At 44.0% G+C, this 21,630-nt stretch overlaps 1 protein-coding gene across 1 annotated transcript in view; it reads left to right on the top strand.

Moving 5' to 3' along the window:
• Window positions 1–21,630, top strand: part of Pigu (phosphatidylinositol glycan anchor biosynthesis class U) — a 74,550-nt gene that overhangs the window by 35,767 nt on the left and 17,153 nt on the right. The window contains exons 7-10 of the mRNA XM_042694560.1: window positions 2,505–2,602; window positions 13,028–13,182; window positions 15,244–15,387; window positions 17,354–17,478. Coding sequence (XP_042550494.1) covers window positions 2,505–2,602; window positions 13,028–13,182; window positions 15,244–15,387; window positions 17,354–17,478 — 522 coding nt within the window. The remainder of the gene's footprint in view (window positions 1–2,504; window positions 2,603–13,027; window positions 13,183–15,243; window positions 15,388–17,353; window positions 17,479–21,630) is intronic.

The raw sequence follows: 21,630 nt of genomic DNA, 5'->3' as shown, positions 1-21,630 counted from the left end.
ACTAGATTTGAACTTAAGCTGAACAGGCACTTTACCACTTGAGGCATACCTTCAGCTCTTTTTGCTTTAGTTATTTTTCAGATAGAGTCTTGAATTTTTTCCTGGGTTCTGCCACAGATCAAATTCCTCTTGTATAACTAGAATCTTAAGTATGTATCACCATGCCTATCTTATTGATTAATACGGGGTCTTCCTTGCTTTTTCTCTAGGCCAGTCTCAAATTGCCATTCTTTTTTTTGGGGGGGGTGTGGGGGTCCGGTTGTGGGGCCTGAACTTTGGGCCTGGGCGCTGTCCCTCAGCTCTTCAGCTCAAGGCTAGCACTCTACCACTGGAGCCACAGCACCACTTCTGGCTTTTTTTTTTCTGCTTATGTGGTGCTGAAGAATCGAACCCAGGGCCTCAAGCATGCAAGGCAAGCACTCTACCACTGAGCTACCTTCCCAGCCCATCAAACTGCCATTCTTCTAATCTCTTCCTCCCAAACACTTGAGATTATACTTTTGCACTGGCTCTCTGCTTCTTTCTACTTTATATTCTGTCCACCAGGATTGTTCTAGCTTGTGTTTTAGTTTGAAAGATGGAACACTCAAAATTCTTTTCTCTCCACTTCCACTTCTATGAAGTGGTAACGTTCATTGACCCATGCCCACTTATCCTCCACAGTGGCTCTAGGTGTTTCTGGTACATAGACCACTGTGTTGAGCAGAGGAGCTAGGGATCATTTCCTACTGTTGTCCTTGGTGCTGGGTTGGTAATGGGATGAAACTCCTTAGACTGAAAGGAGTTATGTTTCTTTTTATGAAACTAATCTGTTATTTTCAGTGAACACTTGACCCCACACAGCTAATAAGATTGACCATGGGTATTGTTACTTTATGAAACATAATCATGAACATCAGCCTCGGATCGTTTCTCCTGAGTTCTGAGCTACTTTGAGTCCTCTGCCGTAAACTCAGCTTCTCGAGCCTTACTTTTATAGTGCCCTGTTGTCTTAAAACATCTGAATATAGGGCTGGGAAGATGGCTCAGTGGTAGAGTGCTTACCTTGCATGCATGAAGCCCTGGGTTCGATGCCTCAGCACCACATAAGCAGGAAAAGCCGTAAGTGGTGCTATGGCTCAAGTGATAGAGCACTAGCCTTCAGCTGAAGAGCTGAGGGACAGAGCCCAGGCCCAGAATTCAGGTAACATGACCAGCAAAATAAAAATCTGAAAATGGGGAGCAGTTGTTTCTTTTTTTTTTTCAAAAACAAATTGCCTATGACAAAAAACAAAACATGTTCATTTTTTTAAATTTAAAGGAATACAGAGAAGCAAAAATAAAAAATAATCCATAATCCTACCATGTAGAGATAACAGATTGTAAACTTTTGTGGTCTAGACTTCAGTTGGTTTTTTTTTTTGGTAAATATTTGATCATACTTAAAAAAAAAATCACAGGTCTGGGAAGGTGGCTCAGTAGTAGAATGCTTGCCTTGCATGCATGAGGCCCTGGGTTCGATTCCTCAGTACCACATAAGCAGAAAAAGCCAGAAGTGCCACTGTGGCTCTTCTGTGGTAGAGCATTAGCCTTGAGCTGAAGAGCTAAGCGACAGTGCTCAGGCCCAGAGTTTAGGCCCCACAACCGACCCCCCCCCCCCAAAAAAAAATTACAGCCAGGTGGCTCATACCTATAATCCTAGCTACTCAGGAGGCTGAGATCTGAGGATCACAGTTCAAAGCCAGCTAGGCAGGAAAGTCTATGAGACTCTTTATCTCCACCAGAAAACCAGAAGTGGCACTGTGGCTCAAGTGGTAGAGTGTTAGCCTTGAGCTGAAGAGCTCAGGGACAGTGCCCAGGCCCAAAGTTCAAGCCCCACAATGGACCCCCCCCCAAAAAAAAAACCCCAAAACAGCGTCTATTTTATAAACTTAATAGGGTTTTATAAGTATCTTTCCATGTCATTACAAATTCTTATATAACATTTAATTCTTTCATAGTTATTTTATGTGGGGAATAGAGACATTATTAACAAAAAATTCATACACTTTTACATAGAACAAAAAGGAAGCACATGACTGAAGATAAGGAGTGTGGCAGGTCGTGTGATGAGATACTACACAACCCAATGTAATAGTTTCACAGCTTCACATTTTATAAGCAGTAATTGCAAGTTTAATAAACTAATGCATTAAGTAGAACATGGATGTTAATGGACTTGATCCCTTTGTACATCTTTGGCTGGAGTTTTGTAAAATCTTTCTGGGACTGAAAATTTCACAAGAAACATGCCTACAGCATCTCAAGTTACTAAAGGTGGATGGTTTTGATGTCCTTGGTTTCCTTTCATGGGTAATGAAGCCAAGAAGCTCTCACTCCACATGAGTTTGTATAATACCTTGCATACCAGGAAGCACTTGGCAGGTGATTGAGCAGTTATGGAAAGTTTCATGTTGATAGGGACTTGCTGAGTCTAATTCTGATCGGAGAGGTGGGTTATTCCATACATTTATTTCTTTTTACAGGCAGTGCTTTCCTCAGTGCTATTTTTCTTGCCTTAGCAACATACCAGTCTCTGTACCCAATCACCTTGTTTGTCCCAGGACTCCTCTATCTCCTCCAGGTAAGCATTCACTGGTCAGAAACCAGCACCAAGTGACATTTATTACCAAACCTGCCCCTACTGGGGGAAGTAAGGTCTCCTGCTTGATTCTGCTTGAAAAGATCAAGGGAAGTTGACTAATTGTTAACAAAGCAGACCTAACAATCTTATTAAATTCTAACTATGCCTATCATTCCAAATGTATAAATGCATTTGTCTTTGCATGTTTTTAGTTGGTATCATATGCTTTATATTTTTCTTATCTAATGTACATAATCCCTTCTCTGCTATTTCTTCAACATTTCCTTTTATTTCCTGTTTGTTTTTTGCTGGTATGGGGGTTTGGACTTGGATCCTTACATATTTCCTCAACCTGGTGCTCTATCATTTTAATCATGCCTCCAGCCCTGCTTTTCACTAGTTATTTTTAAGGTAGAGTCTCACAGACTTTTCTGCTCAAACTGGCTTGAACAATAATCCTCTGGATCTCAGCCTCTTGAGTAACTAGAATTACAGATGCAACCCACCAACACGTACCAGAATCTTTAGCTTTTCTTTATAGTAGCATACACCTTAAAGGATTATTATAGAAGCCAAGTGCTGGTGGCTCACGCCTGTAATCCTAGCATCTCAGGAGGCTAAGATTTGAGGATCATAGTTCAAAGCCAGCTCAGGCAGGAAAGCCCATGAGACTCTTATCCTCCAATAAACCACCAGAAAATCCAAGTGGCGCTGTGGATGAAGTGGTAGAGTACTAACCTTGAGCTGAAGCACTGAGGGATAGTGCCCAGACCCAGAGTTCAAGCCCCATGATTGACAAAAAACAAACAAACAAACAAAACTATGCTGTAGGTCATAGTAGCCATGTTAGATACATGAATTGAAAATAAAATGTTGGGAAGTTAAGTCACTTACCTAAGGCCACAAATGACAGCACTGGGAGTCTAATGAGACAGCTTGCTCTCTAACCTCTCCTCTTTTCTACTTTAATAAGAATACAGGGGGGCTGGGAAGGTGGCTTAGTGGTAGAGTGCTTGCCTTGCATGTATGAGGCCTTGGGTTCAATTCCTCAGCACCACATAAGCAGAAAAAGCCTGAAGTGTCACTGTGGCTCAAGTGGTAGAGTGCTAGCCTTGAGCTGAAGAGCTGAGGGACAGAGCCCAGGCCCAAAGTTCAGGCCCCATGACTGACAAAAAAAAAAAAAAAGAGAGAGAGAATACAGGGCTGGGAATGTGGCTTAGTGGTAGAGTGCTTGCCTAGCATGCTTGAAGCCCCAGGTTCAATTCCTCAGTACCATATAAACAGAAAAAAGCCAGAAGTGGTGTTGTGGCTCAAGTAGTGGAGCACTAGCCTTGAGCAAAAAGAAGCTCAGATACAGTGCCCAGGCCCAGAGTCCAAGCCCCAGGACTGGCAAAAAAAAAAAATACATACCTCAAAATTGGGCGCCAGTGGCTCATGCCTGTAATCCTAGCTACTCAGGAGGCTGAGATATAAGCATCATGGTTTGAAGCCAGGCCAGGCAGAAAAGGTCCATGAAACTATCTCCAATAAAACTACCAAAAAAAACCCAAAAACAAGCACTGGTGATTCATACCTGTAATCCTAGCTACTCAAGAGGCTGAAATCTGAGAATTGAGGTTCAAAGCCAGCTAGGACAGGAAATTCCCTAACTTGGCCTGGGCACTGTCCCTGAGCTTCTTCTGCTCAAGACTAGCACTCTACCACTTGAGCCATAGCACCACTTCTGACTTTTTAAAGTAGTTTATTGGAGATAAGAGCCTAACAGACTTTTCTGCCGTGGCTGGCTTCAAATTGTGATCCTCAGATCTCAGCCTCTTGAGTAACTAGGATTACAGGCATGAGCCACTGGTACCCAGCTAGAAATCTGTATTTATTTAAGTCATTTCCTTGAGATATGTTCCTCCAGCTGAACATTGGACCCAAGACTGAAAAGTTTTATAGCTGTCTTTATAAAATACCAGATTTGGGCTGGGAAGGTGGCTCAGTGGTAGAGCGCTTGCCTTGTATGCCTGAGTCCCTGGGTTCGATTCCTCAGCACCACATAAGCAGAAAAAAAAAAAAAGCCAGAAGTGACGCTGTGGCTCAAGTGGTAGAGTGCTACCTTGAGCTGAAGAGCTGAGGGACAGTGCCCAGGCCCAGAGTTCAGGCCCCACAACCAGACCCCCCAAAAAAATAAAATACCAGATTTGTCACCAGAAAACCTGAGCTTGTTGGCAATGCTACCTACCACCAGTGTCTGAAAACAAACCAACTGCTTCCAGGCTGCCAGCACTGGCTTTTCAAGTTTTAGTATTTATTTATTTATTTTCCTTTTTTTTTTTTTTTGGATCCGGTCGTGGGGCCTGAACTCTGGGCCTGGGCGCTGTCCCTCAGCTCTTCAGCTCAAGGCTAGCACTCTCCCACTTGAGCCACAGCACCACTTCTGGCTTTTTTCTTATGTGGTGCTAAGGAATCGAACCCAGGGCCTCGAGCATGCAAGGCAAGTGCTCTACCACTGAGCCACCTTCCCAGCCCCTCAAGTTTTATTTATGATTGCTGGTTCAGTAGGGGTATTATCATAGAATGAAGTTACTTAGTTTTGATTTTCTTTCTGTATTTTTGTTGAATCCAAGAATTTTACACATAACAATATGCAGTTACAGTAGAAGGAGGGAAGGAGAGGAAAAAGAACTTGTTTAAAACTCAAGGGACGGGTTGGGAATGTGGCTTAGTGGTAGAATGCTTGCCTAGCATGCATGAGTCCCTGGGTTCGATTCCTCAGGGCCACATAAACTATAAAAGCCAGAAGTGGTACTGTGGCTCAAGTGGTAGAGCGCAAGCCTTGAGCAAAAGAAGCTCAGGGACAGCGCCCAGGCCCTGAGTCCAAGCTCCAGGACTGGTTTAAAAGCGAAAAAAAAAAAAAACACTCAAGGGAATTTTCTGCAGACAGTAGTAGACAGGACTGAGTTATGAGATCTAACAGTTGGGCTAGTCACTTTTTTTTTTTTTTTTTTTTGTCAGTCATGGGGCCTGAACTCTGAGCCTGGACGCTGTCCCTCAGCTCTTTAGCTCAGCTCATGGTTAGGGTTCTACCACTTGAGCCACAGCATCACTTCTGGCTTTTTCTGCTTATATGGTACTGAGGAATCGAACCCAGGGCCCCATGCATGCAAGGCAAGCACTCTACCACTGAGCTACCTTCCCAGCCCACGGGCCAGTCACTTATTTAGTTGACTTGGCCCTTCCCACCAAATGTCCAGTGCTGAACACCTATAGTGTGCTAGGCACATTCTGATCTCTGCAAGATAAAGTAATTGAGGATGCTGAGCAAAGAGAACTGCAAAGACTGCTCTAGAGGCAGCCTCTGAAATGGATGAGAGTTACTAAGAATTTGTGACCCCATTTACAAAGGACCCCATTTATCTAGGAATTAAAATTCTAGCCCAAATTATATTTACATGTCTTTTTTTTTCTTTTTCTTTTTTTTTCCAGTCCTGGGGCCTGAACTCAGGGTCTGGGCCCTGTACTTGAGCTTCTTTTGCTTAAGGCCAGCACTCTACCACTTGAGCCACAACACCACTTCCAGCTTTTTCTGTTTACTGAGGAATCAAACCCAGGGCCTCATGTATGCTAGGCAAGCACTCTGCCACTAAGCCACATTCCCAGCCCTACATGTCTTTATGTAAATGTGTAAAGTGGCCTAAAAAGCATGGTAAGATGATGGAAAAAATCAGTCAGTCACATCCAGGAAGCAAACCTTCCTGTTTAAACATGAGGGAGGAACCAGAAAAGCAAATTATACTTTAGGGCTAAGTTCCTCTTAGATCCGTTTGGTGGACCCTTTAGACCTAAGTTTCACAGAAATCCATAAGCTCCAAGGAGAAAAGCTAAAACCAGTCAGCTGAGTGTGGGACAGTTCTGTAACAGAATGGAGAATTCTGTCCCAAAGTGAGGTGGCTCCCCTGAGTCTGGGTTAAGGCCAGTGGATAAGTGGCACTTGTTGGGGAGTCCTAGCACTGGCGTCAACCTCAGCATGCGTGGCTGAACCTAATGACCCTCCACATCCCGCCAACCTCTAACTTGGAATGGTTTGAACCCTGCAAGGACATGAGCCATCTGCTGTTTTTCTGGGTTTTTCGAGCCGCCCCTCCCCCCACCACACACAAACCAGGTACATATTTTTGTCTTGAAAAATTTGTAGAGCTCAGGATTGACTGGGACATCTGGGGAAGTCAGCTGTAACATTTTGAGTTAAATAAATTACTGAAATTTAAGGCTGCTAACCATATTTGCAGAGTGAAAATTTGCAGAGTTCTGGTGTGAATTTAGGGCTCTCCTAAGGGAACAGTGTTGAAGTCTACTTTCCATTCTTTGAAGGCATCTTTTTTCTTTTTCACTTCATGGTTTATTGCTAAATACTTCAGTAGGAAAGGATAGGAAGACAAAACCAAAGTTTTACTTTTGAGTTTTTTTCTTCCTCAAAAGTTTTGGACCCAAGATTTTCTTCCATTTTCTTTTCTTGATAAATGACAGTGTTTCTCAGGTAGAAGAGATCAAAAGGATCAAAGTACTTGGAACCCAAGTACCTTCTTCTTTGTCTTACTATTTTCCGATCCCCCAAAATGTATCATTCTCTTGAAACTGCATTTTTTTGTTGTTGTTGTTGATAGTTTGTGTACCAATTCTGGGGCTTGAACTCAGGGCCTGGGTATTATCCCTGAGCTTTTTTTGCTCAAGGCTAGTACTCTACACTTGAGCCATAGCTTTACTTCCAGTTTTCAGATGGTTAATTGAAGGTAAGAGTCTCAAAGATTTTCCTGCCCAGGCTGGCTTCAAACCACCATCCTCAGATTTCAACTTCTTAAGTAGCTAGGATTACAGGTATGAGCCACAAGCACTCAGCCATTCTTTCTTTTTGCTGGTCCTGGGTCTTGAACTTAGGCTTTGACACTGTACCTGAGCTTCTTTTGCTCAAGGCTAGGGTACTACCAGTTGATCCACAGACCCACTTCCTGCTTTTTCTGAGTCTCATGGGACTTTCCCACCAGGGCTGGCTTTGAACTGCAGACCTCAGATCTAAGCCTCCTAAGTAGCTAGGGTTACAGGCATGAGCTGCCAATGTCCAGTTCAGCCATTCTTTTGTTGTTGTTGTTTCCAGTCCTGGGGCTTGAACTAGGCCTGGGTACTCCCTAAGATTCTTTTGCTCAAGGCTAGTACTCTATCTAGAGCCACAGCACTATTTCCAGCTTTTCTTTTTTCTGTTTATGTGGTACTGGGAAATTGAACCCAGGGCTTTGTGCATGCTATGCAAGCACTCTACCACTAAGCCACATTTCTAGCCCATCTTTGAACATTTTAAAGTCACACAATATACACTGGATATATAATTCAGTAAAGTTCCAGGCATAGCTTTTGTAAGGATAAATATTAAATGGTTCAAGTATGCAATGATAGAAAAAAACACATCTAAAATAACAGAAAGGGCCGGGCACTGGTGGCTCACGCCTGTAATCCTAGCTACTCAGGAGTTTGAGATCTGAGAATTGTGGTTCAAAGCCAGCCGAGGCAGAAAAGTTCTTGAGACTTGAATCTCTAGTTAACCAGAGAAAAACTGAAAGTTGAGATTTGGTTCAGAGATAGAGAAGCCACAGGAAAGCATGAGCCCCTGAGTTCAAGCCTCAGTACCAGTATACACACACACGCACGCACGCACGCGCACACACACACACACACACACACACACACACACACACACAGAGTCTCTATAGGTTTTGTATGTTTCTTGTTGAATTGGATTTCTAAGTTTTAGCCTACCTTTTTGTTATGTATTTATTTATTGTTGGTTGTGGGGGTTGTGGGGCTTGATCTCTGGGCCTGGATGCTGCCCCTGAGCTCTTTAGCTCAAGGTGAGCGAGCACTCTACCCCTTGAGCCACAGTGCCTATTCTGATTTTCTGGTGGTTAATTGGAGATAAGAGGAGTCTCAGACTTTTCTGCCCTGGCTGGCTTTGAATCACAATCCTCAGATCTCAACCTCCGAGTAGCTAGGATTAGGTGTGAGCTACCAGCACCCGGCCCTTTCTGTTAGTTTAGATGTGTTTTTTTCTACCATTGCATACTTGAATCATTTAATATTTATCCTTACAAAAGCATTGCCTGGACCTTTACTGAATTTTTTTATTGTTTGAATTATTTTTACATGAGTAATTATTAGATTACTTTTCTATAGATATCATGGTAATTGATTTTTTTAAGCTATTTGAAATAAAGAAGATAATAGCTTTTCTTTTTTTTTGGTCAGTTGTGGGGCTTGAACTCTGGGCCTAGTGCTGTCCCTCAGCTCTTCAGCTTAATGCAAGCGCTCTACCACTTGAGCCACAGCGCCACCTGCTGTGTTCTGAGTGGTTTATTGGAGATAAGAGTCTCACAAACTTTCCTGCCCGGGGTGGCTTTGAACCATGGTCCTCAGGTCTCAGACTCCTGAGTAGCTAGGATTACAGGTGTGAGCCATCTATGCCTGGCTAATAATAGTTTTTCTTATGTTGAACTAACCTTGAATTCTTGAAACAAACCCAACCTGTTCATCACTCAACTTTATCATAATCTTTTTCGTGCACTGTTGAATTATATACACTTCAGTTCATAGTCTTGCATTTGTGTTACATTGGTAAGTAGTTTGGTACCAAGCTCATAGTATCCACTGTGAAAGAGTTAATATAAGATTAGAATTATCAAGCTGGGCGCTGGTGGCTCACGCCTGTAATCCTAGCTACTCAGGAGGCTGAGATCTGAGGATCGCGGTTCAAAGCCAGCCCGGGCAGGAGAGACTGTGAGACTCCTATCTCCAATAAACCACCAGAAAACCGGAAGTGGCGCTGTAGCTCAAGTGGTAGAGTGCTGGCCTTGAGCTGAAGAGCTGAGGGACAGCACCCAGGCCCAGAGTTCAAGCCCCACGACCGACAAAAAAAAAAAAAAAGATTAGAATTATCTACTACTTTTTTTTTTTTTTGGTCAGTTGTGGGGCCTGAACTCTGGGCCTGGGCTATCCCTCAGCTCTTCAGCTGAAGGCTAGCACTCTACCACTTGAGTGCCAGCCCCACTTCTGGCTTTTTCTGCTTATGTGGTGCTGAGGAATCGAACCCAAGGCCTCATGCCTGCAAGGCAAACACTCTACCACTGAGCCACCTTCCCAGCCCAGAATTACCTACTTCTTGAATGCTAGTAGAATTTGCCTGTGAAAATAGCTGGGCACTGGGTGCTGGTAGCTCACACCTGTAATCCTAGCTACTCAAGAGGCTGAGATCTGAGGATTGCAGTTCAAAGCCAGCCTGGGCAAGAAAGGCCGTGAGACTCTTACCTCCAATAAACCACCAGAAAACTGGAAGTGGTGCTGTGGCTCAAGTGGTAGAGTTCTGCCTTGAGCTGAAGAGCTCAAGGACAGTGCCCAGGCCCAGAGTTCAAGCCCCACGACCGACAAAAAAACAAAAACAAAAAAGCTGGCTGGGCCCACTCTTTTCTTTGTGGGAAAAGTTTCTTATTACTAACTCACAATTTTAAATGGTTATAAAAGCATTCAAAATTTTTACTTCTTGCTGGGTGCCAGTGGCTCACGCCTGAAATCCTAGCTACTTAGGATCCAGACCAGGCAGGAAAGGCTATCAGACTCTTATCTCTAATTACCCACCAGAAAACTGGAAATGGCACTGTGATTCAGTGGTAAAGCACTTACCTTGAGCTGAAGAGCTGAGGGACAGCGGCCAGGCCCAGAGTTCAAACCTCTCAAATGCCTCTCCCCAAAAATCTACTTCTCAAATTAGTTTTTTTTTTTTTCCTCATTTTTTTTTTTATACCAGGCTTTCAGGAAAGTTGATTGCATAATGAGTATACCTTTTAGATTTTCTTTAGTTATAATTTTGTCATACTGTCTGTATCTATGTGGATATACAGACTTTTTTCTTTGTCTCTCTGTGTCTCTCTATTTTATGCACAACTGCAAAACTATTATCACTCAAGAAGTTTACCCTTGCTAGAATAATATTATATGTACTTCAAATCCAGATTCTCCAATTTATGATCATTATAGGATTTGTGGGGAAGAACTAATCAGGATCTAATGGGGATCATGTGTTACATTTCATTATCATCTTCTTTGGTCTTTCTCCTATTTAGAAAAGGACATTGGTATTTTAAAAAAAATTGCATCATTTCATATTTTCTTAGAATATTTTCATTCCACCTACGCTTTCCCGCAGTTTTTGTTTGCTTGATATTTGTTTACCTCAGACCGATCTCTCTAGGTAGCTCAGGCTGTCCTCAAATCCCCTAGATAGACCAGACTGGCCTGCAATTCCAGATTCTTCTGCCTCATCTTCCTGTGCCAATACTGGATTGTATAATTATTGAGATTTTAGAATTATTTTCAAAAGTTTGGTAAGGCTGGCTTTCCCTTCATAATTTCTTCCTTATCAGTGTTTGCTTCTGCATGTTTGTCTTGCTCCATGAACTTTACTATGTGGTATAACCTCATAAGCTTTAATATCTGGTATAATACCATGACTTGTTGGCATTGACATTTTTATTGGCTGCAATTATAGGTATGTATCATTGCATCCAGCTCCTGGCATAAATTTTTCAGAGAGAGAGAGAGAGAGAGAGAGAGAGAGAGAGAGAGAGAGAGAGAGTGTGTGTGTGTGTGTGTGTGTGTGTGTTTGAGCAAGTTCTGGGGCTTGAACTCAGGCCCCAGTTGCTATCCGTAAGCTTACTTGTATATATATGTAAGTATGTATGTCAGTTGAGGGCCGTGAATTCAGGGCCTGGGCACTATCCTTAAGCTCTTTTTTCTCAGGGCTAGTGCTCTACCATTTGAGCCATAGCTCCACTTCCAATTTTCTGGTGGATAGTTGGAGATAAGAATCTTTCACATTTTCCTGAATGGGCTGGCTTTGAACCATCATCCTCAGATCTTAGCCTCCTGAGTAGCTAAGATTACAAGTGTGAGCCATTGGTGCCTGGCAGTTTTTTTATTTTTATTTTTCTCAAGGCTAGCACTCTACCACTTGAGCTTATTGGTGATTAATGAGAAATAAGAATCTCACAGACTTTTCTGCCCAGGCTGAGTTTGAACCATGATTCTCAGATCTCAGCCTCCTCAGTAGCAAGGATTATAGGCATGAGCCATCTATCCATTAAGTTTTGTGGGGTGGAAGTTGTGCTGTGGCTCAAGTGGTAGAGCGCTAGCCTTGAGCTGAAGAGCTGAGGGATAGTGCCCAGGCCACAGTTCAAGCCCTACAACCGACAAAAAAAAAAAGTTTTGTGGGGTTTTTTGCTTTTTTTTGATCAGTTGTGGGGCTTGACCCCTGGGCATGGGTGCTGTCCCTGGGCTCTTCAGCTCAAGGCGAACACTCTACCGTTTGAGCCACAGCGCCACTTTCGGTTTTCTAGTGGTTTATTGGAGATAAGAGTCTCACGGACTTTCCTGCCCAGGCTGGCTTTGAATGACGATCCTCAGATCTCAGCCTCTTGAGTAGCTAGGATTACAGGCATGAGCCACCAGCACCTGGCTGCCATATTGTTTTATCTTTGCTTTTGACATACTTTCTATAAATACTAAAGATAAATCATGCTTTCTACATTCCAGGATGCTATTGCTATTATGACTTCAGAATGTATCTTTCTAATCTATGTTTTATAAAACTTCTAGAACATTTTCCTGTATTTCTATAAATAATACATAGTATTATTTGGCATAATCTCAAAATATTACACAGATATTTTCATTTTACATTGATTGGTCATTTTCTGTATAGTCCTTACCACCACCATCCCCTTTGAGACAAGATGTCAGTCACTGTGTGACCAGGCTGGCCTTGAACTTGTGACCCTCCTGCCTTAACCTCCCAAGTGCTGACATTATAGATATACACCACTATGACATCTAGTTATATTGAAATATTATAGGCACCGCTTATTCATGTTACCTGCTGAACAATGTATCATTATGCAGTTGTATCACAATTTATTTTTTCCTCTGCTGAAGGTTCATGGTGTTGTGACTATCCTTTCATTTTTTTTCTTATGGAACATATCTCTAAGATGCATATCTGGAATGATCTTACTGAGTCTCAAACCACAGTATATGCACCTGACATGTTTTTAAATGCTTACATACTTTGGGTTTCATTAAGGACAAAGCAAACACTGAGTATGATGGCACTTGCCTGAAATAACAGTACTCAGGATGCTGCAGCAGAAAGGTCCTGAGTTTGAGGCCAGCCTGTGTTACATAATAAGACCCTATGTGTAAAATCAACAACCAGACAACAGGAAAGATAGCAAAAGCTTAAATCTATGCATCATGGCACAGTTTTGCATGAGGAATCTCTAGGTACTAGATGAGCGCATCTATCTTTCCTTGGCGTCCCTTAACGTCTTCTGCTCTCTCTCCTAGCGGCAGTACATACCTGTGAAAGCGAAGAGCAAAGCCTTCTGGATCTTTTCTTGGGAGTATGCCATGATGTATGTGGGAAGCCTAGTGGTAATTGTTTGCCTCTCCTTCTTCCTTCTCAGCTCCTGGGATTTTATCCCTGCAGTCTACGGCTTCATGTAAGTAAAGACCTCATTAGAGAACTCTGGAAGCTAGTTTGTTTTTCATAGTTCCTGTTGAAATCAGGCAGAGAACTACAGGCAGCATCCACGGCAGGTGTTCTTACACTTTGAGGTCACCTCAAAACCCCTTCAGGGCTTGCTGGCCCATTCCCAGGGTCTATGTGGGGACCAAGAATTTTCATTTCTTAGATGTTCATATGGTGCTGCTGCCTCTGGTCCAGGGAACATACTTTGGAAACTTCTGCTCTACTGAACACCTTTGATTAGTGGGATTAGAAAGTATTTTCTAGAAACAATCAACTAACCTCTGACTGAGAGGTAGGAATATATACATTTCTGCTTGAATGTATATATTCATTATTGCTAGAGGACTCCTGACTTTTAACATAAATCAGATAATTTGCACTATTGCAGGATTACATGATTGTTCATGAATTGAGCATTTTCAAATATTGTGTGTCAGGCTCTGTGCAGGTGCTGAGGGCCTGGGTGCTGCCTAAGCCTGGGGAAGCTTACAGCTTGTGGGTGACAGACTTTAAACCTGTGAGGGTGAGAAGAGATGGGAGTGACAGGGCTCCTCCTTGGGTCTCCAGGCTGCTTCCTTTTGTTAAACCTGCTGGGCATAACAAAAGCTTTTGTGTTTTTGCTCCACTCTGGATGGAGTTTGTGATGCCTGGTGAAGAGTTTTTCCTGGCTCTCCAGTGGGCCAAAATTCACAGAGGAAATGTACTTGCCACAAGAGACAAAGATTTACCCTGGAGGGGTGGGCTTTAGTCAAGAAACATTACCTGTCTCTCCCTCTGTCTCCATTTGATGTCCTTTTAAAATTGTGAATTGAGTCCGGTTTCAGTTCTTTTTATTTTATTTATTTGTTTGTTTGTTTTGTCAGTCGTGGGGCTTGAACTCTGGGCCTGGGCGCTGTCCCTCAGCTCTTCAGCTCAAGGCAAACACTCTACCACTTGAGCCACAGCACCATTTCTGGCTTTCTGGTGGTTTATTGGAGATAAGAGTCTCACAAACTTTCCTGCCCAGGGTGGCTTTGAACCACAATCCTCAGATCTCATCCTCTTGAGTAGCTAGGATTACAGGCGTGAACCACCAAGCACCAAGCTTGATTTTTTTTTTTAATAAAAAATATAATGTAGGACTTGGGATGTAGTTTGGTGGTAGAGCACATACCTAGTATGCTGGAGGCCCTGGGTTCAATCCCTAGTATTAAGGCTATAAATGAATAAATAATTATATATATACACACACACACACACATCTAGATATGTGTGTGTATATGTGTGTGTGTGTGTGTGTGTGTGGTGTGCATGCTGGAACTGGAGATTGAACTCAGGACCTCATACTCTTGCTTAGCTTTTTTGCTGGCTCTCTACTGCTTGAGCTGTACTGCCACTTTCAACTTTATAATACTTAATTGGAGATGAGTCTGTCAGATTTATCTACCCAGGCTGGCTTCAAACCTCAATCTTCAGATCTTAGCTTCCTGAGTAGGTAGCTAGGATTTACAGGTGTGAGCCACTGGCACAAAACCCTATTTTCTTAAATGAGCTCTCTGACCCTGGGGTAGAGCCTGCTAAAGTTCCCAAAGCCCTGGATGTCTCACTGCAGACTCAAGCACAGTCTTGTAGATCCCTCCTGCTGTGGGGATAGGGAGCAAGAAGGGGAAGGAGCAAGATCTCTGCACTTAATTTCTCCGGGCAGGACTTTAGAATGCCCAAAATAGATCTTATTTATAGTTCTGGTAGCTCCTGATTGTAAACTGTGCTGAGCAAGAAAAGAGTAGTTGATTTCCAGGATAAATTCTTGCCTCATTTCAGATTTGTTTTACTTAACTCACATTTATTATGGCTTGTCATTCTCTACGTCTAGCCCTTGTTTTGTTTATCTGTATCTGGGGTACCTGGGGAGCCCTTCACAGCCTCTCTAGAGGGAGGAGGTCAGTCTTGACTGCCCAGCATGACCCTCAGTCTTCGGGAGAAAACAAGGGCAAACCAGACCATTTTTAACGCTGCTCTTTTTTTTTCTCTCCCTGTGTTTTCTTAATTCCAGACTTTCTGTTCCAGATCTCACTCCAAACATTGGTCTCTTCTGGTACTTCTTTGCAGAGATGTTTGAGCACTTCAGCCTCTTCTTTGTCTGCGTATTTCAGATCAACGTCTTCTTCTACACTGTCCCCTTAGCCATCAAGCTGAAGTAAGTGGGAGGACCTGCTGCTGCTTTGTCCTCTCCTCCTCCACCCCTAGTTGAGTACCCTGCTGACCAGGGGCACCTGTCATCAGGTTTATAGCATCGTTGCCCTTTGATCCATGTCCTCACTCACATCAGGTACCAGTAGCCAGAGCCAACAGCTGATAGTCATTCACAAGTGCAGGCCATAGGGAGGGTAGCTTATAACCCTGGGCTCCCCCTGGCCTCACTTCAACCCACCTGAACCCACATTGCTACTGAGCCCGCTCACCATTTTGGGCAAAAGCAGAGGTTTTTTTTGGGGTTATGTTGGAAAAAGCAGATCAAGTAATATGTCCTTGAACAGTACTCCAGAGATTGTCCCAAGAGACTTAGATTGGGTTGGCTGGGAGTCTGGGCACCTGCAGCTCTGTTTAATCTTTTAATCAGGTTTTTTCAGATGGAGTTTTCTGTGGAGTTCTCTTACGCAGTATAAGAGGGCAAGCATATATTGAGCCATCTCCTTTCCAGGTACCTTTCTAGGCCAAAATGGAACCGTCCCTAAGTCAGTCACTTAGAGAGGTCAGCATTATCTTATTACCATCACTCTTATTTTATAGTTGAGGAAATGGATGCTGAAAGAGGTGAGGTGGTTTTTCCTAGGGTTACACAGCTAGTAAGCAGTGGAGCTGGAATTTAGATATCGGTTTATCTGGCTCCAAGGTCTGTGTTTATCCCTTGTGTCATGCCCGACTCCTGAGGAGAGGACTTTCAGTAGCTCTGGAAGTGATTCCCTGTTTCTGGCTTCAGAAAGCTTGTCCTCTGAAAACCTTCATGAGCAGTCTGTATCCAAGTTCTATGCAGAAGTAGGTCATGTGTATGTGCTTAGGTCAGTGAAGAGGCTGCAAATCTGACCTCTTCCTGTTCACTTCCCTTTAGCATTCAGTATGCTCTGAGAGGGGCACTGGAGGCTGAACTCCATTCCCCACTCTTTCCTTGATGAGGCCGTGAAGGATGTGAAGTGCTCAAGAGAGCAGTATGGTGGTATTAGGAGCTCTGAAGACAGCTCTGTCACTTACTAAGTTAACTCAAATTTCACTTCTCTGAACCTGAGTGTCATCATCTGAAGGACAGGGAACTGAATTCCCTATCCAGAGGGACACTTGAGGTTCTGTAGGGATCGCCTGAGATAAGCACAGGAGAGGTTTTGCACAGAACCCAGCCCAGCATGCGGGTTTAGGCCATGGTAGATGTTGCCATCACTTGTTTTAGTTTAAAAGTCACAGTTTCAACTACTGTTAGTTTAAAATAACAAGAATTCTAGTCCAGTCCTTTAAGAGCTGAAGCTTTTTTGGGGGGAGGGGGGGCGGCGCTGGTCAAGGGGCTTGAATTCAGGGCCTGAGTACTGCCCCTGAGCTTCTTTTGCTCAAGCGTAGCACTCTACCACTTGAGCTACAGCGCTGCTCCTGGCTTTTTCTGTGTATGTGGTACTGAGGAACCCATGCATTCTAGGCTAGCACTTTACCATTTGAGCCATATTTTCAGCCCTGAGCTGAAGCATTTCAGGATATACACACCCCATTGGTCACATTGTCAGTGAGCAAAGCATCAGCCAGGAGGGCTTTTTGTCATAGGGCCCTCTGGTGGGGAAGGCTATTTAGATCTGGCAATAAGCAATGGTGACTTCACTTGTTTTCTCCTTGTGGCTCCTGGGAGAAAGCCCAGAGCTGCAAGAAGCAGGGGTGGATATAGATGGGAAATGTCTCTATAGGCTAGTTCGCTAGTGTTTGCCAGGCCTGATTCATACCTGGGCATTTCTGAACTTCTGCAGTCCTCTGCTCTGCTGCTGGGACCTGGCCTATCATGGTTGAGGGTAGCAGACTACCCCCTGCCTCAAGTCCCCTTGGGAGTGTTTTGGTTTAAAGAAGGGGATTAGGAGTCTTGGCCTGGTCCCTAGCTGATTTCTTTGTCTATCTCCCCTGCTCTGCCCCAGGGAGCACCCCATCTTCTTCATGTTCATCCAGATTGCCATCATCTCCATCTTCAAGTCCTATCCAACAGTAGGGGATGTGGCCCTCTACATGGCTTTCTTCCCCGTGTGGAACCATCTCTACAGATGTGAGTACTCTGACTCCCCACTGGTGGCAATTTGTGTCAGACTGGCCCTTGAGTGAAACAGCCAGAGAGAAAGGAATTGATAAGCATGCACTGGGCACCTGCTGTGCTGGAAGCACTAGGAAAGGGTACAGGCCTAAGACATAGCGCCCCCTGGTGCTGACTCATAATGATAATAAGCATAAAGACTATTTATGGAGCCCTTTCTGTGTACCTAGCTATTGTGGTTCAAAGACTTGTACATCTAAGCCAGGTGCCAGTGGCTCATATTGGTAATCCTAGCAAATCAGGAGGCTGAGATCTGAGGATCAATATTCAAAGCCAGCCCAAGCAAAAAAGTTTGTGAGATTTTTTTTTTTTTTCCTGTCGTAGGGCTTGAACTCAGGGCCTAAGAGCTGTCCCTGAGCTCTTCAGCTCAAGGCTATCACTGTACCACTTAAGTCACAGTGTCATTTCCAGTATTCTGGTGGATAATTAGAGATAAGAGACTCACGGACTTTCTGGTCCATGCTGGTTTTAAACCTGGATTCTCAGATCTCAGCCTCTTGAAAAGCTTCAGTTAACCACCAGAAACTCAAAAGTGGAGCTGTGGCTTAAGTAACAGAACTAGCCTTGAGTGAAAAAACGCTAAGGGACAGCACCCAGGTCCTGAGTTCAAGGTCCAGTTATGGCACAGGGGGAAAAAGTGCTATATCCATTTGCTCATTTTATCTGTCTAGCAGCCATTTAGGTAAGTATCACATTGTACAGATAAGAAAGATAGAACCTTCTACCCTGTGTTGGTGGTTCATGCCTGTAATCCTAGCTACTCAGGAGGCTGAGATCTGAGGATCATGGTTCAAAGCCAGCCCAGACAGGAAACTCTGTGAAACTCTTTATCTCTAATAAACCACTCAAAAAACTGGAAATGGTGCTGTGACTCAAGTGGTAGAGTGCTCGCCTTGAGCTGAAGAACTAAGGGATAGCACCTAGGCCCTGAGTTCAAGCCCCACCATCATCATCAACAACAACAAAAACATAGAACTTCTTGTTCAAAGCCACATAACCTTAAGGGCTAGGATTAGAATATAGATCTTGACCCCTGTCCAGTGTTGTCCTACTGCATTTTATGTGTGATGGAAATACCCATTATCTGCATAGGCCAGTGGAGTAGCCACTAGTACTTTTTTGCTCAAGCTTAGTGCTCTACACAGCGCCAATTCTGATTTTTCTGGTGGTTAATTGGAGATAAGAGTCTCATAGAGTTTCCTTCCTGGGCTGGCTTTGAACCACAATCTTCAGATCTCAGCCTCCCGAGTAGCTAGGATTATAGGCATGAGTACCAGCACCCAGCATTTTTCTTGTACCTTGTATTGATAGAAAGCTTGAACTTACCAGGCCTTATATACTCAGTTGGCTTTTTCATTTCTAGCTAGTGCTCTCCCACCCTGTCCAGCATTTTTTTTATTCAGAATTTTGATCATTAATTAGAAATAAGACTCTCTCAGGCCTGGCACCAGTGGCTTACACCTGTAACCCTAGCTACTTAAGAGACTGAGATCTTGGGGCTGGGAAGGTGGCTCAGTGGTAGAGTGCTTGCCTTGCATGCATGAGGCCCTGGGTTCGATTCCTCAGCACCACATAAGCAGAAAAAAAATAGCCGGAAGTGGCGCTGTGGCTCAAGTGGTAGAGCACTAGCCTTGAGCTGAAGAGCTGAGGGACTGCGCCCAGGCCCAGAGTTCAGGCCCCATGACTGGACCCCAAAAAAAAAAAAAAAGAGACTGAGATCTGAGGATCAAAGCCATCCCAGGCAGAAAAGTCCCTGTGAGACTCTTACCTCCCATTAACCACTCAAAAACAGGAAGTGGCTCTGTATCTTCAGTGATAGAGCACTAGCCTTGAACACAAAGAGGCTCAGGGACAATGCCCAGGCCCCAAGTTCAAGCCCAACAACCAACCAAAAGAAAAAATCTCTGAGAGTTTTGTGCCTTAACTGGTTCTGAATCTCAGACCTCAGATCTCAGCCTCTTGAGTAGCTAGGCTTACACACTGAGCTCTTGCCGAGTTTTTTCCTGGGCTGGCCTGAAACCAAGACCCTCCTAATCTCTACTCTTGGGTCACCTCTGTGATGGTTCTTTTCTGTCTGGGGGCTTCCATAGGACAGATATCATGATTCCTGTGTCCTGAGCACTCAGGATGGAGCTCCACACAGAGGAATCCATTTCTGTGGAAGGAGCTTCTTCGTGTTTGTTTCCCCCTCTGGTTTTCAACTCAGGATCTTGTACTTGCTAGGCAGGTGCTGTACCACTTGAACCACACCTCCAGCCCCCCAGGCTGTCTTTTTTTTAAGTCTAAGGAGGAGTTAGTGTTGGTGACCCACCAGATTCCCTTTCTTTTTTTTTTTGTCAGTTGTGGGGCTTGAACTCTGGGCCTGGGTGCTGTCCCTCAGCTCTTCAGCTCAAGGTGCTGTCCCTCAGCTCTTCAGCTCAAGGCTAGCACTCTACCACTTGAGCCACAGTGCCATTTCAGTTTTTTCTGTTTATGTAGTGCTGAGGAATGGAACACAGGGCCTCAAGCACTCTATCACTGAGCCACCTTCCCAGACCTCTCCCTCCCACCCACCCCCGCCCCTGCCCCCCCTACACACCTGATTCTGTATCACAGAGTTAAGAAGGGAACTGTTGAACTTTCCTCACCTGCTGTGGAGCACAGCAAAGTGTCAGGGATTAACTCAGGAATGCAGGCTTCAGAGGAAGTGAGTCTTTGTTGTTGTTTTGGTGTTGTCTGGGAATCAACCAGGAAGTGAAACTGACCAGCTGTCAGTAGAAACCTACCTTCAAGTATAGCCTTGAAGTGAAGGTATGTATACCAGCTCCTTCTGCTGGTGATGACCCTGGGCCTAGTGGGGTGATGACAAGTCTGAGCTGACTGGAAGGAAAAAGCAACATCTTCTACCTGTGATAACTTCATTGCAGTAATTACCCAGTCCATCAGGCTCAGAGTCAGTTTGGTGTCCCCAGCACATTGGCCAGTAGCAAATCATGAGGGTACCAAAACATGAGCCTTATGTGGGAGGGCAGGTCTCGGGAACATTAGTCTTTTTCCCCAAAATTGGTTGTCCTTGGTTGACTGGCTGTCTAAGGGAACTGCCTCTTCCTCTATTTTCTATCCTACTCTGCCAGATCTGATATGCAGAAAGACTTTAGACTAGCTCTCCCAGCCTTAGCTATATGTTTTGAGGCAAATCATTTAGCTTTCTAAACCTCTGACTTTCCTACCTATCAAATAAGGAGAACAAACTGAGTGTGATAGTTCATGCCTATAATCCTTAGGGTACTGAGGCAGGAGAATCCAATGTTCAGGTGAAAGAATCGAGTTCAAGGCCAGCTTGGGGTACTAAAGAGTCCTGTGCCAAAAAAAAGGAAACAAGCAAGGAAGCATAGCAGGAATGCTGTAAGTTTGAAAAAGAAATTCTACCAATGGCACTGTAGTTACTTACCATCATCAATAATAATTACGCAGGAGAGTCTTCTGCATGTTTCCATTATCAAAGTGTCCAGCTTTGCAACTAGAATCATTGAAATAAACATTTGAGAGTTATTTCCTCTTTTGAAATAAACATAATTTTTAAAAACTTCCCTGAAATAAGCTGTGTTACGCCCTTAGGGCTAGTGAAGCAGAGGAGAAGCATGCAGTTTTCCGAAACCCAAATGATCTAATAGAAGCTGTTGGTGATTGGCAGGACAAGGAGTTTAGACTCAGCTTGTCTGAAGCGCCTGCTAAGAACAGTGGCTGCCACCCTAATTTGCTTCACTGCACCTGCAGTGGGGAGTACTCATAATGAAGCACCTGTTAGGGACTTTACTCTGAGTCATTATACCCAGCTATGAGCATCTTTGGTCCGGGCCTTAGAACTCCTGTGTATAAAGACTATGAGAATTATTTTGACCTAGTTGAATATATTTAATGCTAGAAATCCAATATAAATACAATGTCCCTGTTCCCACCTCACCCTTCTGTTTTTCTGTACTGGTCAGTGATGCAGAGGGAGGGGAAGTGGGGCCTTGCCCTGATTGCAGGCCCTGAATGTTGGCCTTGGAAGCCTGGGGCCAGGATGAGTCAGACAGATGCACACTTGCAGTGTTAGGGAGCAGCCTGCTGGTGTAGCAGGTGCCA

This window comes from Dipodomys spectabilis, unplaced genomic scaffold, assembly GCF_019054845.1.
Source record: "Dipodomys spectabilis isolate Male_0828 unplaced genomic scaffold, ASM1905484v1 ptg000175l, whole genome shotgun sequence".
Taxonomy (NCBI): domain Eukaryota; kingdom Metazoa; phylum Chordata; class Mammalia; order Rodentia; family Heteromyidae; genus Dipodomys; species Dipodomys spectabilis.
The sequence above is the reverse complement of the archived record's forward strand: the minus strand, read 5'-3'. Positions and strand labels throughout refer to the sequence as shown.